This window comes from Peromyscus leucopus, chromosome 15 (genome assembly GCF_004664715.2).
Source record: "Peromyscus leucopus breed LL Stock chromosome 15, UCI_PerLeu_2.1, whole genome shotgun sequence".
Lineage (NCBI taxonomy): Eukaryota > Metazoa > Chordata > Mammalia > Rodentia > Cricetidae > Peromyscus > Peromyscus leucopus.
Genome location: NC_051076.1, coordinates 53564096 through 53580686, shown reverse-complemented (window position 1 = coordinate 53580686; position 16591 = coordinate 53564096). Strand labels below are relative to the sequence as shown.

At 45.3% G+C, this 16591-nt stretch overlaps 1 protein-coding gene across 4 annotated transcripts in view; it reads right to left on the bottom strand.

The window, feature by feature from the left end:
• Nucleotides 1–1555: 1555 nt before the first annotated feature.
• The window catches only part of Ipo9 (importin 9), a 44251-nt gene continuing 29215 nt past the window's right edge, over nucleotides 1556–16591 (bottom strand). For 3 of the 4 annotated variants that reach the window (XM_028876646.2, XM_028876648.2, XM_028876647.2), the window contains 10 exons: nucleotides 12638–12864; nucleotides 10191–10339; nucleotides 9301–9429; nucleotides 8410–8685; nucleotides 7576–7742; nucleotides 7047–7180; nucleotides 6499–6621; nucleotides 6006–6110; nucleotides 5712–5788; nucleotides 1556–5250 (listed from right to left, as the gene is read on the bottom strand). In XM_028876646.2, coding sequence (XP_028732479.1) covers nucleotides 5140–5250; nucleotides 5712–5788; nucleotides 6006–6110; nucleotides 6499–6621; nucleotides 7047–7180; nucleotides 7576–7742; nucleotides 8410–8685; nucleotides 9301–9429; nucleotides 10191–10339; nucleotides 12638–12864 — 1498 coding nt within the window. In that variant the 3' untranslated portion in view covers nucleotides 1556–5139. The remainder of the gene's footprint in view (nucleotides 5251–5711; nucleotides 5789–6005; nucleotides 6111–6498; nucleotides 6622–7046; nucleotides 7181–7575; nucleotides 7743–8409; nucleotides 8686–9300; nucleotides 9430–10190; nucleotides 10340–12637; nucleotides 12865–16591) is intronic. The other variant, XM_037211382.1, reaches the window with a different exon arrangement.

Below are 16591 nucleotides of genomic sequence, written 5' to 3'. Positions count from 1 at the left end.
TTTGTCACACAGATAACCACAGGACAAGTGCATAGGGGTGACTGACGGGTGGGAGCTGGGGCCACCACCTATTTCCATCCTGTTCCCCAGAAAAGTCTCCAGAGCTTCCTCCCAAAGGCTCACCAAGCCTTGATTTAGCAGCAGCAGAGAAGCCGAACTGAGTCATAGTCAGATCCAACCAGGCAAGATGAGCCAAATACAGCTAGCTCCTGTTCTGCGTGAGGAGGTATAAAAGGAAGGAGGTGAGGGAGGGGCTCTTCTCACATTCGGGTGGGTTGGGCATCAGTTCCCCATTTTACACCAGGGAAACCCAGGTTCACAGGATAGCCGCCTGTCCCACGCCCTTTCCAGCTCTATTGTTAGGCCCAGCCTCGAAGGGCTTCCAGGGCCTTCTCCTCAGGCCAGTGGCTCACTCACTGTTTTCCTGCTCATTGCACATTTGCCACACAGGCCTGAGAGACCTTTTGTAATCATCTAAAAACAAAACAAAAAACGAGATCATTAGCCAGCTGGTGTTGACCTCCTTCACCTTCACAGAAAGGCAAGTCACTCACCAATTTTGGAATTTTATTAACAACTACTTTGGCTGCTTGCTACTGGAATGCTACCACTCAGTGCTTTGTGAAGCATTGAGACCTAGTGTCAGTTTGTGTGAGAACGGGGCTTTGGCCATATGAGTACTAGCCAAACGCTGGGCCTCTTTGACGCAGAGGAGCTCTACTGTTGAGAAACCGCATTCGACAGTGGTCACTTTTGGGAATCTCTCCCTTAGCAGTCGTTCAGCCTTACTGAGTATCACCACTATTTCAGTGATCCATCTCTTCCACCCTTGTTATAACTCAGCACACATGCAGCTCTTCCACCTAGATCTGCTGCTGCATGGCATCCCTACCTTCCGGTCCCTCCTGCAGTCCCTCTTAGGCGGTCAGTCTTTCTCTAGAGGAAGCAGGCCTTGTTTGCGCCTTCACCATTTGGCTTATTTTTACAGCTTTATTTCTGGCCAAGACTGCACAGTACCTTAATTTTTCTTAGCTTGGTGCTGATGTGGGGAGTAGAAACCCGGTAGAGCACTTAATGCTAATCAAGTGTTCTACCAGTGAGCTGTACCCCAGGCTGCTTCTTTTTTTTTTTAAAGATGGGCTCACTCTGTAGCCCTGCTTGGCCTCCAAAGCACCAGTATTACAGGTGTGATCTATAATGCCCAGCTCACTCTAACGTTTTTACTGTGCTTATAAAAGCTCTTAAAATGGCTGGGCAGTGGTGGCGCATGCCTTTAATCCCAGCACTCGGGAGGCAGAGCCAGGCGGATCTCTGTGAGTTCGAGGCCAGCCTGGGCTACCAAGTGAGTTCCAGGAAAGGCGCAAAGCTACACAGAGAAACCCTGTCTCGAAAAACCAAAAAAAAAAAAAAAAAAAAAAGCTCTTAAAATGCAGTTGTTTCATGACAATCTTATCTCGGTCACCCCTCCCCATCCCTCTGGAATATCCTACCCTACCTTTGTCTGCTTTAACTAAACACAGGCTTCTTGGATGTAATCTCACGCTGGCAGGCAACATTCAGTATCTCGGCTTTACTCAGTCTGTAGAAGGGGTAAGGAAGAGGACCCACTTTGTGAGGTTGTTCACACAGACACATCCAGCAGGTCTAGCATTCAGTGCACATTTTAGCAAGAACTGCCGACCTTTCCAAGTGCTTTATTGAAACCTTCTCCACGCCACTTGACTCACTTCCGCTCCACCACCACTAGCCCAGTCTTTCTGGGGGTGACAGTGCACACAGCACCTACTTTTCCCATAGCACTTGTCTTATTTGTGACTGGTTTCCGGTTTCCCCATCAGCTTCCCCGGCCCCACTCTAAAAGGAGGCCTCATTTTCGAAGCCTTTGCTACATAATGGAACTTGCTATGTACGCCAGGCTGACCTTGAACTCAGAAAGTCACCTGTCTCTGTCCGATTGCTGGGATTAAAGGCAGACACCACCATGCCAAGTCCTAGCCTAGCTTCTTAAGAAAAGCCTAAGGCATTGACCTGCTGTGTCTAACAAGCTTGTCCCGACAGGCAACAGAGGAGCCGGAGAGCTGTCTTTTATTTACTCGGGCACAGCGGGTCTGCCTGGTGGGCTGAGACAGCGTAGCACTTCTCACCGGACCACCCCTTAACGTGCTGAGCACTGCTGAGTTCAGCCTTCCCTCAACCGTTCAGTCCTTGGTTGTCCTTTTACAGAGGGCTGTCATCAGTCAGGACCACTGAGGGACAGAGGCGGGAAATCTGCAGCACCCTCGACAATAACCTAGGCCCGCACTGGAGTCTTCTGGACTCTTAACACCCAGTACTTTTAGTGGGGGACACAGCACTCTAATGAAAGCACTGTTGCCAATGTCCTTTTCTTTCGACTTCATCTACTTGTATTCTAATATCACCTGCCCTGAAGCTTCCTGCCACCTAAGATTTCATCGGCATTCTTTCCTTGTCTTGGTCAGTTTCTTTTGCAAATGCTTCAGCTTCTTGGAAAGAATAAGGCATAAATAAGCTGCCCATCGCTGTAGCAAAGACGACCCGTCTCACCCTTCTGAGGGCTGACATGAGGTCTGCTTAGCCGCTGGTGCCCTGACCTTGTCGGGCTACTTAGCATGGCTAAGGAAACCCAAGGTAGCTTTCATTAGTTTGGCACATGGGCACTCTAGCTCACGGTGAACACCCCAGCGATGTCTCATGAATTTGTTTTGAACCCTAGGGTCCAAATTCAAGCTTCCTAGCCAACGACTTGAAGTAACAGCTCCCTTTCTTGGAATTTCATCCACTTTTCGGCCTTCTAGTGTTTTACCCCTATCCTGGAAAGCGTTCACCTTCGGGAGCCCACGCTTCTCTTGTTAGCTCACCCGTCTTGTCTTAGTCTTCCAACAGTCAGCCCCGCCCTTTGTCCAGATGTAGTTGGCTCTCATAGGAGACAAAAGTTCAACTATGTCACACCAATAGTCACCAACAGAACCTTCCCCCGCTCTTAGGAACAGTCAACAGGATGAGAAAATTCACTGTGTATCTGTTGCAGAAGTTAAATGCTCTGAAAACACATGCAAGTATCTGTCCATCAAGGGGCAGAAGACCCTCCATGTCCAACTAGTTGTACGTTGGCAAGGATGGCTTCCTAAGCGAACTAGGGCCTTTCCCAGTTTTCCTAAGGCAGGAGCTTGGCCCTCCCACCAAAAGTAAAGCCTGAGAACAGATGAGCCCTTTGGACTCATTTTGGCACTAGACACAGAGGAACTGTTCTAATTAGCAGTCACTGCCAGCATATGCACTGGGGGTCTCCAAGCTTTCTCAAACTCAGCAGGTCAATGCTGCTAACCTGGCACCATTCTAACATGCCAAAACCATTGGACAACTTAATTGTGAGGAATGGTCTACTGTTTTAGCACCAAATCCAATCGGCTTTGAGGTCAACAATGGAGCAAGTTTCCCAAATTCCTACTGTGGTTTTCTGGGTACCACTTGGACAGATATGCTCTCATTTCTCTTTATCAGGGACTCCAACTTCAGGAGGAAAAACAGCAGGGGCAGAGGCAATACTGGTCTTCACACTGCCAGCCAGAAGACAACTATACACACCTTCTCAGGCTCTTAAAAAGAAGGTGGAAACTTTAGTGAAATGCCTCTGAACACAAGGTTCAGCACCCAGGACATCTGGTGGTATAGTCATTAATAAGCTGCCATATCCTTAGGGTCCCATGAAAGGCCTTTTAGATTAAATGTTACACTGTTATCCTTCTGCTTAAGGATGGAGCTCAAAAGCCACTTCTATATTCCCATTTCTTTTTGTTAGAGCATCACTCAGAGAAACTCTGGCTATTAAGAACAGAGGCCCAGATGTGGGTCCTATCAAACAAAGGGAACACTGGACTACTACTCTGCTCTTCCTAATCTCAATCTCTCAATCCTGACTCAAGGAAAACCCATTGAGGGCTGTCCCTTATTTCTGCTGCATACATTTGAATGAAAAACACCCGGTCTGTCTCTAAGATGTTTGAGCTCTTTGCCGAATCACAGCAGGACGCCAGAAGAGGCTCCACTAAGGCTTTCTCTTGCCTTCCCTTTCCTTCTACAGGGAGTAAACAGAGGGTGAGGTGCTGAGACACCTTATCGTATGCAGACTAAATTCATTTGTAAAGATTGCTTTACTGTCCTAGAAAAATACATGTTGTAAATTTGAGGGCTACAACTCAACCACTTTAGAGGATTCCTGAGGGATAGGGATAACCTTTGAATTTCAGGCTCTGTGGTTATGCGTATAAGAGGCATATTAAATATAGATGGGTCAGGCAGATTTAGAAATAAAAATCTTTTTCCTGATTTTTTTTTTTTCCTAAAAAAGAAAGACAAGTTACCATCTGTCTGGCTTATTTCGTGTGTGCATGTATCTATAGGAACAGCCTGGGGGAGGGGCTGTGTCATGCAATGAGCAGAGATGGGAAGATGGCTCCTTTGACAGGGGAGCCTTAGTGTTGCATGAGGAAAGCATGGAGGGGAGGTCACTGGAAAGGGCTTAGCATGTAGCTGTTCCAACTTGTTCCTACCAAGAACCTAGAGCATCAGGGGCAGAGGGAAGAAAGCATAATGATCTCTCAAGGGAACTCCTATCTGAACACATCAGATGTCCTATGAAAATGAACAGGTATGTTTCTGAATATAAATGGTAGTGACTTCCTGTGCTCCTGAGGTGGGGCAAATAATCAGGAACCCATAATCCTTCTGGGTATCAATGTTTCTGGCCAACAAAAGATGCTAGGAATCTGGAGGTAGGGGTAGAGCTGGGGAGAAAAACAGTTCCAGATTTGGGGTATCTTCACAGGACTTTGAGAAATGTCCTTTGTTTTAGCATTTTTAAATGGCAGCCTTGGTGAGCAAGGACTGAGCTGTCAGTGTCACTGTCGAGGCCATGGGCCAGAAAGCCACTCCAGGCTGAGGAAAGTGCATCTCAAGACCAGCGAGGGCTGTGGAACGCTCTGTGGCTGGGCCGGAGAGGAGACACAGGTCGAGGGCTGTGGAACGCTCTGTGGCTGGGCCGGAGAGGAGACACAGGTCGAGGGCTGTGGAACGCTCTGTGGCTGGGCCGGAGAGGAAACACAGGTCGAAGACCCCCTTTTAGATGCCGATGGCCTGTAGAACACGCTTCTCGTTGTCGTTGAGGTGGCACGAAAACATTATGTAACAGGGCTGCTGAGCAAACTGGCAAAGGAAGTCGGTGAGATAAGCCTGGAGGGAGAAGAACGAGAGTGGATCACTACAGGCTCCCAGGGCCATCAGTGTGCAGAAGGGTGGAGGACCACGGCAAGTGGTCAGTAAAGCCGGCTTTCAGACAAGGGCCAGCTTCCTAAGGGGCAGGTCTTCACATGCTTGCATCTAATGTACACAGAACCCAAGGACAGAATGCCATAGGGAACCAAAAATACTTCCCAGGCTCTATCTCCTATTTCACCCAGAGAACGTTCCCAAAGTAGCCTTAGAAGATGGGTCACAGCTGGTGCAGAATCCTGGATGAAAACCCCAGCACCCTTCTCCGCCCATGGCCTTGAACACTCAGACAGACAGCAACTCCACCCCTACTTTCTTGTAGTTCTCATGAAGAACTATGGATGGATTTGAACCCACAATCTTGCTTCCATGGCTTGAAATAGACATTGTCACTGTAAGACATCTTCTACAGACACCCTCACCTGTAGATCAATCTGATAGAGAGGATCCTTCAGGGCATCAGGGTCATCTTCCTCATCATCTTCATAGTAATCCTCCTCTGTTAGACATAGCCAACACAGGGCGAGTCAGGACAGAGGCCCAGAATCAGGCCTTTGGTGGTATTTACCACCCCATGGCTGAGGCAAAAGGGGCAAAAGCCCAAGGAATACCCCTTGTAAGCCCACATCTCCTCTTGCTTGGGTACCCCATTCTTGGCATCAGTGTGCACAGAAAAGGTGTTTACCATATTGTCCTGTCTTTTTGAAATGGCTTACCATATTTACTTGTGGCAAGGATGTCAGATAAAAGCTGGCCAGCTAAACCATCCTCCTCCTCCTCTTCCTCTTCCTCCTGGTCCTCCCACATATCATTGGAATCATCTACTTGAAGATGAAAAGTAGATGAAACACTCATGCATTTTCCCTCTCAAATCTTACCAGGATAAAACAGAAGGTCAAAGGGTCTCTGCAGTGTGGACTACCATCCTCTCAAATAGGAAAGAACCAAGGATGGCCAAACCTTCCCAATGAGTGAATGGAAGAACTAAAGCTTCTAAGAAGGGGTAGGGTAGGCAGCTTGCTTCCTAGCTGCCCCCACTGTCAACCTCTGTGAGAACTGACATAGATCTTACAGTACCAGACACAGAGCAGCTTTTCAATAACACTTCTGCCACACCCTTAAATCTGTGCCTAATAAACCTAATCAATCATATGACAACATGTAACTTGATCCTCCAGGTTAAAGTCTGGGAGTAAGGGCCTGGTGCACCTTGACTCCACTCGGCGGTAGTGGCCTGGCGAGCCGCATTGGCCTCCATGACGTTGGAGAGTTCATTGATAATCAACTTTAGGATCTTGACCAACAAAGGAATGTTTGTCCAGCGCTCCGGGTCTAGGAAGGAAGTAAAAGAACCTCAAGTCAGATTGTCACTGGGTAGCAACTCCATCCTCCCGACAGTTCTACTCATATTTTCTCAGGTGCTTTCCACCATCTCTGACTATACCCAACCAGAAAGAGTACTTTAAATTTAATTCTGCCTGGTGTATATATAACAGCTAAGAAATAAGGAGAAGTAAGACAGTTCTGGGATTAGAGATCAGTTGCTACCAGTAACAAAGCTGAGCCCCAGAATGGAAGCTGGGAAGAATTGTGCCCGAGATTATTTGCCTCAATTTTCAACAAGAAGGATCCATACATTCTGATTCATTTTGCTTAGTTTTCTGCTGTTTCTTTAGGTAACCCACCAATAAAAATGAAGAACACAGTAGAGCCCTTTCCCTGTCCCCGACAGCTAGAGAAACGGAGGCATCGCTCACTTTTGGCTGACTTAGAGCGGGTCCGAATGCCTTCATCCATGCCGTAGATCTCCTCTCCCTTCACTCGAATGTCCTGTAGCCTCTTGTCATCTGCATTGATGCCATGTTGGAGCAGCTTGCACAGTGCCACAGAGCTGGGGGGAGCCAGAGACTGTCAGTCAGCTCCTATCCAGAGCTTAGTCCAAGTAGATTAGCTCACTCCCAGAAGACGAAGACCCTCTCTGATGGTGAAACTTCTTTTCACAACTAATTAGGAGAGGTAGCAGAGTCCAGCTGAGAATGGGATTTGATGCCCATGAGGTGGTCCACTGCTTTCTGCTCAAAAATACACATTCTACTCTGCTGATTGTTTTACTGGGAATTTCAACATGGAGGTATTCAAATAGAAGGGTTATCAAGAAAGCTAGAACAGAGAGAATACAGGGAACAGCTTGGTACGTCAAACAAAAAATCAACAGTGCAAGTCAGGGAAGAAAGATTTAAATGTGAGTACAACTAGAAAGCTCAGAGCAAAAAGACAGAGCCCTACCTAACTTTGCCTTCATACTGTCCGTAAAACAGATGCTGTCGGCTCGTCCACTCAGCCATCACAAACTCCAGGGCAGGTTTGCCAGTCGGTCCTGGGAGGCTACACAGGAACTCCAACAGAGGTTCCAGCTGAGTGTGCACCAGATGAGCAAACACCATGATCAGAGACTAGAAGAGAATAAGAGGGTACCTGTTTCAGGAAAACAGATTTCATAGACACAGGAGAGGTGAGAGAATAGCCCAGTCAGTTAAGAAACAGAGTCTGGGCCTGGCATGGTGGGCAGGCCTCAGTACTCATGAAGCAGGGACAGGCAGATCATGGAGTTCAAGAGGCCAGCCTGGTCTACATAGAGAATTCCAGGCTAGCCAGAGCTACACAATGAGACCATTAAAACAGACAGACAGACAGACAGACAGACAGACAGACAGAAACAGAGTTTGGGCTGGAAAAATGGCTCAGCTGGGTTCTAGTATCCACAACCATTTATAACTCTAGTTCCAAGAGCTTGGACTCCATGTAAATGGTGCACATATCTACACACACATACACATATCTATACACACACACACACACACACACACACACACACACACACACACACACAAACACAAAAAGGAAAACATTCACAGACATAAAATAAGTCTTTATACACAGCAGGTCCACTCATAGGACAAAACATAAGATTTCCTTGCTCATGTTTCTTGGGCCAGAGCAGATCCCATTTTACTTACCTGCTCTACAAGGATAGTGAGAGTAAAACAACTCAGGGCCCACATACTCATTTGATTCCCCATCACCCATGCAGCAAAAAGCCTACTACCCCACTGTTCTCACCTGCATGACACTGAGTGTCTCTGCTTGCTGCATCTTACTGAGGATGGCACGAAGAATCTGGTCCAGATTCTCCCCAAGCTCCCGCCCTGCCTTGGAGATGAGCGTGGAGACCAGGCGGCCCACAAAGGCTGCAGTGAACTCGGAAGTTCGTGGGTCCAGGAGCTGGCTCACCACCTGCATCACGTACCATAGTCCATTGTGGCCTTGCTCATCATGCCACTGGGCTACCTGTTCCAGCGTCACTGACACATAGGCCCGCAAGCACTCTCCACCATTCTGTGGAGACGGAAGTGACAAGATTAGCCATGAGAGGAAAAGATGCAAGGAGGCCTCAGACTGTTACTGACAGTCTACACCTCAGGGGAGCAGTAAGCCCATAGGGCTCACGTGGCTCATAACACTAGATGTGGGATTTCTTGTTGCAGATAAGCACAGGCACTAACACAGTCCTTCCTTTACCCAATCGGCTGTCTCACACAAACCACTGTTTGCCTAGGGATTTCCAATCTGACCAGTATTTACTATCATTTTCCTATATCCTTTATAAACAACCACAATAAAGAACTGAAAAATAACCAGCACATCCTTCACCAGGTCTATCACTTGTTGACTCTATCAACAGGATCTTCAGAGAAGTCCCAAGGCCCCAAGTCAGACACCTAAGCTCCTCTATAACATCAATAACCAAACACAGACAGCCAGATATGTGGTATTCACACTTTTTAAGGCTGTAACAGACCTCAGAGCACAACCAAACCAGGCTTCTCTGGGGAAATTTGGAGTCGACAGACTTACATTTCAAAAGTATAATCACGTCACTGTTTTCCCCCAGCCTACCATTTGGCTATGGCTGGGAAATTGTTTTCTCTCTAGTTTCCAAGTGTAAGATACCTGCATGGTGGCGTTATCATCCGTGTGAAGGGTGCATTGTGCCACAGCAGGGAAAGCTTGACAGATGAGGAGCTGGGAAAGGGGAGGCTTTGTATTTCGAACTACCGTGGTCAGGATATCAATAGCTGTCTGGAAGAAGAAAGAAAAGTCAAATTACTTCTGGGGCGGGAAGTATTCAGCAGCCATGACGCCTGTTAGGTAGTCGGAGCTCTCAGTTTCATTATAGTGCTTATGATTTGATTAGCCATGGAGGTGGGTGGTATTTGACAGTGGCTAGGGAGATTTTCAGCTGGTCAAGCATTTCCCTTGTCGCATGAAGAACTGACTTCTACTCCCAGGACCCATGTAAAAAGGCAGGTATGGTGGCATGTGTGCTTATAATCCTAGTGTTAGGGAGGCAGAGAAAGGAGGTTTCCGGGGCTTCAGGCTAGTCAGCATACCTTACTTGGCAAGACTAAGCCACTGAGAGATCTTGATCCAAAGGAGGTAATTGTGTTCCTTATACCAGAGGTTGTCCTCTTGCCTCCACAAGCATACATAGACACACATGCACTGGGAGAAAATGCCACCAGGCATGGTGGTGCACGCCTGTAATCCCACCAATGGGGAGATAGAGGCAGGCAGATCTCTGTGAGTTCAAGGTCAGCGTGGTCTATAGAGCTGGTCTACAGTTAGACCATGCCTCTGAACACACCCATATTCTCTTTCTCTCTCTCTTTTGGTTTTTTGAGACAGGGTTTACCACTGTCCCCATGGACAGAGAAGCTCAGTATAAAATAACATCCCAAATCTCCAGTGTATCACTGTCTTCCTGTCTGTGGGTGGGATCTGTGGGTAACACTTGCAGAGTTCTTTCTCCCTTCTCACTCATGGATCTTGTAGTCACTTACCGCACAGAGCCCTGCAGGGATCTTGTCTGCTGGGGCCTGCATTATGCTGACCAGAGTGGGAATCAGCCTCATCTGCATGGGGCCTTGACAGGCTTCAATCTGTGACAGCTCCTTGAAGATATCCTGAGCCAGCGAGGCAACAACAGGATCTGAAGTACATAAGGCAACATGGAAGCCTGTCTACTACTGGTTTAATGATGTGTGTTTCTTGCTCTACATCTAACATAAGTTAACAACTGCACAGATTACAGCTCACACTTGGGAAGTGGAGCAGCCAGCTATATGGGTCACCTAAAGACCAAGGAGATGCTAAGTCTTCAAAAGATACAATAGATAATTTCATCAGGGAATGGACTTTTTTATAGCTACTTCTAAAGTCAGAGTAGGCTTTTCTTCTGGGCCATCTGGAATGATAATGAAACCAAATGATAAAAGCCTCCAAACCAAAAGCCAAACAAAAACCCCACTGATATTTTACTAAGAAGAAAGCTGGGTGTGGTGGTACACAACTTTGGTCCTAGCACTTGGGAGGCAGAGGCTTGGGGATCTCTGTGAGTTTCAGGCCAGCCTGGTCTACAGAGTGAGTTTCAGGACAGCCAAGGCTACATAAAGAGACTGTCTTGGAATTAAAAAAAAAAAAATCAAACACTGTTGCCTCCAGGCTCTCACACATTTTATTTTTTTAAAAAATATTTACTGGATTTATTTATTTATACTTATTGTACAGGTGTTTTACCTGCATACACGTTTATGTCCCGCTATTCGGGCAGCACCCAACGAGACCAGAAGAGGATGTCTCCCTTAGAACTAGAGTTCCAGAAGGCAACGGGCCACCATGTGGGTGATGGAACTGGGGGTACCCTGGAAGAGCAGCCAGTGCTCTTAACTCCTGAGCCACCTCTCCTGCTCCTCTTACACCTTTTCAAGAAGTCACACATATTTCTTAAGGAGTAGCCATGACAGAAAGGAAGAACTCCTAGGGCCCTACCTGTAGCACAAGGTACAGCTCTCAAAAGGCAGAGTTTCATAAAGAAATGGAGCTTCTTTTTGGTGTCTATTTGAGAAGGGGTCTCATTATATACCCTTTAATCTGTAATCCTCCAGCCTCAGTCCCAAGGGCTAGGATCACAGGTATGCATTATCTGACTAAGAAACGGAACTTCATAGCAATCTGCTTTGCTTATGTAATAAAAGTGCCTTTTTCATGTAGCACGTATGCAGTACGCATGCAGGTCTATGTTAAAAGTAACTACAGCATTGCTTGTAATAGAAACAAACAAACAAAAAAGACCTAGCTCTCCATTAACAGGATGGGTAAATGAAAGATACAGAAAACTAATGAAGCCTGAAAAGAATGAGAGATCCACAAGTGTGGATACATTTTTCAAGTAAAAAACCAAAACCAAACAAACTAAATAACATGTTTGGTAGAATATCATATTAATAACTACCATTCCTGTATGTTTTAGCTTCAATTTTGAAAACAAATATCCTTAATATTTTTTTTTGGTACTTTATTTTTCTGGTAACTATATTAGCTGGGTGGTGGTAACACATGCGTTTAATCCCAGCACTTGGGAGGCAGAGACAGATGGATCTCTGTGAGTTCAAGGCCAGCCTGGCCTACAGAGAGAGATCTAGAACAGGCTCCAAAGCTACAGAGAAATCCTGTCTTGAAAAACCAAAAAAATAAAATAAAATAAAATAAAATGTTGAAAAGCATTAAAGGAAAGAAAAGCCTGTAATCCCACCACCTAGAGATAAGCTTCTGATACATTTTCTCCTGGCATTTTTTTCCCCAGCTACACACATATCCTCTTTGAAAAGAAAAACTAAAACTTCAGATAATATTTTATGCATGTTCTGGGGGAAATCTCTTTTCGCTTCACTTTTACTATTATAAAAATATCCGTCCTGGGTGTGGAAGCCCGTGGGCATGAACAGCACTTGGGAAGAGGAGCAGGAGGACGCGGGATGGCAGGGTCAAGGCCAAACTCACAGGGTGGGCTGTGGCTCGGCAGCCCAGCACTTGCTTCATGTGTGCAAGGTTTCTTTGCATGTTTCTTTAGTATTTTCTTTCTTCAGTGTCAGGGATCAAACCCAAGGTCTCGTAATCGCTAGGCAAGGGCTCTATCACGGAACCACACCCCCAGCCCCAGGATCTCCTTTCCCAGACTGCTCAGGAAGTTGTTCTCTTTCCTCCTCCATCCATCATCAGGGTTTTGAGTTATGTCTTTTGTGTTAGTCTTTTACTCACTATCTTTCCTAGCCCTCAGGAGAAGACAATGACAGAATCAGTACTCTCCTTGGTAATGCTGCTGTACCTATGCGAACTATTTCTTTGCTTAGGCTAGTGAGATCACCAGACCCTAGAGATAGTTTCCTAAATCCACCAGCCACCACGACTTCTGGCACTTCTCCACGACATAGCTTTCCTGATAGCATACCATTACTGTACTTTAGGAAAATGGCGATGGTGAAGGGACAGATTTTGCTTTCCACGCTTGCTGTGAATTCTGGGTCAACAGTACAAACGATGCACAGGGTCTCCATCACCAGGTTGAGGACCTCTGAGCTGAACTGCGCTGCTAGGTGAATCAGGCCATCAAGGACACTGGGGAGGAAGGGCTGAAGCACATGTGTACTCTCTGAGATTTTCAGTTGATCACAATAACTAGAGAAAGAAAGCGAGATACATAATTAAAGAGTTACTCATAAGCAGACCCTTCAGTTCTTAGGCTTTCCAGTCTTATATGACCTATGCATATATAGCTTTATAAAGTCACTCCTAGAGTAGCTATGTCTTCACGTCTTTCTGTAGCATATTATATAAATATCAGTATCTCTAATTCTACTTTCTTCAAAATTTCTGCTTTGCTGGGTATTGAACCCAGAGTCTCTCACACATGCTTAAGCAGGCACTCTAAGCTACAATGCTAGTCTATTTGCTATTTTCTTTAAAAGTTCATCCCTCTCCTGTGATGAGGCAAATCTAGCCATATCGTTACACCCAAATTATTAAGCTACTAGGTTAAATGTAGTATGAGTCTTTAGACTACAGTGTAAAATCAGTGTTAGATCACCAATATTTCGACATATAAAGCTTGCAAGATGGCTAAGCCTGTAAGGATACTTGCCCCAAGCCTGATAACCTGAGCTGGATCCCTAGAGACGACACGGTGGAAGGAGAGAATCATCTCTTGGAAGTTATTTTCTGACTTCCACCTGCATGCTTACTATGTAGCTCATGACCAGCCTGGTCTACTGAGCAAGTTCAGGCTGCCAGGGCTACATAGTAAGACCCTGTCTCAAAAACAAAACAACTCACAAAAAGAAAAAGCAAAAAATAAATATATTCTTAAAACAACTTTTCATTATAATTGCTTAATAGGAGACTTTTTCAATTTCCATGTTACAAATTTTGTGCTTTGAGTTTTTTGAGTGTCAAAATGAGTTTAATTTATATAAACAGTCTTATGTGTACTTACAAAATTAGTACTTGACCTTTGGGATCTAAACTTCTCTATGTAGTTCTATTTATCTCTTAATCAATAAGTATTTCCTGAATGTTGCTTACTGTCTCTCACAGATACAAATGCTACAAACACACCGTTTAAACCTTGCTTTCTTCTTCTTCTGATGGGGATGGAGTCCAGGGCTTTGCACACACTGGGCAAATGTTCTACCACTGACCCTCCAGTCCCAGGCCTCTGCCTTCGGATGGGCACAGGTGCTGAGATGGTGCTGAGACGGCTCAGTGGGTAGAGGTGCTTTGCTGACAAACCTGCTGACCTGAGCTGGATCCCCAGGACCCACACAGTGGAAAGAGAACCAACGGCCACAAGTTGTTCTTCGTGTGCATGGCATGCACATGCCCACATACCCAACCACCACATATATATTAATGTGATTAATTAAAAATTATTGTGAGTTAGCCGGGCAGTGGCGGCGCATGCCTTTAATCCCAGCACTGAGGAGGCAGGCGGATCTCTGTGAGTTCAAGGCCAGCCTGGTCTACAGAGTGAGATCCAGGAAAGGCGCAAAGCTACACAGAGAAACCAAAAAAAAAAACAAAACAAAACAAAACAAAACAAAAACCCCAAAACAAAACAAAACAAAAAACCCAAAAATAAAAAAAACAATAGAATGGCAGTAGTAAATAGAACTAAAAACACTTCCTCTATATTGCACTGTTAGTAGGTAGTCAATAAGTTTTTTTAAAGACAGGGTTTCACTTTGTAGCTTGACTGGACTGGAACTTGATATGCAGACAAGGCTGGTCTTGAACTCACAGAGATCCACCTGCCTCTGCCTCCAGAGTGCTGGGATTAAAGATGTGTGTTACCACATCCCATCCTTGTTTGTTTTATAGTCATATAAAGCTCTACAATGACCAGTGAAGACACAGCTTCATGGGCTTGAATTTGCCATAGACTTGCTTTTTGCTCAGACCTTACTTCTTTCTTTTCATGTTTTAGTTGTTTTGGGATTTATTTAATTTTATGTGTGTGTTTTGCCTGCACATATGCGTGTAAACCACTCATGTGCCTTGTGCTCAAGGAGGCCAGAAGAGGGCGCTGTATCCTGGAACTGGAGTTAGGGATAGTGGTAAGCCACTATACAGTCACTGCTTATTGGCTCTACCAGAGTATTTCTTACAAATAACTGAAAAAAATCAAAACACTGACTACTAGCTTATTGACATGTCTACACTACTTCTCTACTCTTTGCTTTAGGAACGGTATATACTTTGTACCCTAGTTTCAGAGCTTGGTTCCACCTTCTCACTGCTTCCTCCCCGTCCTCTACCGGCTACTACACTGGACTGCAGCAGAGACTTCTGTCTGGACTACTACAGCAGCTTCCTAGTTGATGTTTCAACTTTTCGCTGTACGTTGCTATAATTATTTGAGTCAAGAAATGTCTCTTTTTAGAACAGAAAATCAGTATCATTGCCCTTGTAATTAAAACAAGGTAACAAAACAAGAAAAAAAAGAGTTCACAGCTGACTGAAGCTAGGTGCCACTTCAGCCTTCAGAAGTTAGGCCTGGGGTGGTGGTGGTGAGGGCTGGAGAGATGGCTCAAGGGTTTAGAGCAATTTTTCTTACAGAGGACTCAGGTTCGATTCCCAGCACCCACAACATGGAAGCTCACAGTTTTGGGGATCTGATGTTCTCTGCTGGATTCCCAGGTGCACAGACATACACGCAGGAAAAACACCCATACACATAAAATAAATACGTACATAATTAATAAAACATAACTCAGTCCACAGCACTTGGAGGCAAAGGCAGGAGGATCGTGTGAGTTCAAAGCCAGCATGGTCTATAAAAGTGAGTTCCAGGACAGCCAGAGCTGTTACACAGAGAAACCCTGTCTGGAAAAAAACAATAACAAAATAACCCAAAACAAAAAAAAAAAAAACCCAACCAAACGAAAAACCTAAAAAAAAAAAAATGACTAGAGAAATCTGACACAAGTATAATTATGCATCAAAAATACCTTGTTTCAGAAATCATTTAAGGCAATTTACATGGATATATAAGCAACTGCATGGAGGAATAAATTAAAGCGGGTACAAAAGAAAAAGCAAGGATGCTATGATGAACTAAAATGTTACAGTATTAGAAATTCCAGGGGCTAGAGATGGCTCAGTGGTTCAGAGCACAGACTGCTCTTCCAGAGGACCTGTATTTGTTTCCTAGCACCCATACTGAGCAGCTCACAACAGCCTCCAGACACATCTGCACTCAAATGCACATGTCCATATACATAGTGTTAAAAATAAAATGAAATTTGAAAACAAAAACCCCCACAGTAAGTCGGGCAGTGGTGTGCATGCCTTTAATCCCAGCACTCAGGAGGCAGAGGCAGGCAGATCTCTGAGTTTGAAGCCAACCTGTTCTACAGAGTGAGTTCCAGGACAGCCAGGGCTACACAGAGAAACCCTGTCTCAAAAAACCAGGAAAACAAACAAACAAACCAAAAACCATCCCACAAAAACTAACAAACAAAGAAAGAAGTAGTGAGTACTCTTAGCCACTGAGCCATCTCTCCAACCCTAAGACTTATTTTTATTATTACTTTTATAATTTTGAGTGTGGGGGGTATGTGTGAGAATACAGGAGCGTATGGAGACCAGAGGTTGTGGGATCCGCTAGAGCTGAACTTACAGGAAGGAGGTGGTTATGAGCTGCCCCATCTGGGTGCTGGGGACCCCAACTCAGGCCTTCTGCAAGAGAAGGAGGCACCCTTAATTCTGCTATCTCTCCAGCCCCAACAGGCTAGCTCTTGGAACTCAGAGACAGGATCCAGTGTCTGACATCATTTGTATAAAGGTGTGAGTGTCCATTTCTCTCTGGCATTCATATTTATAGTTTGTCATTTTTTAGACTATGATT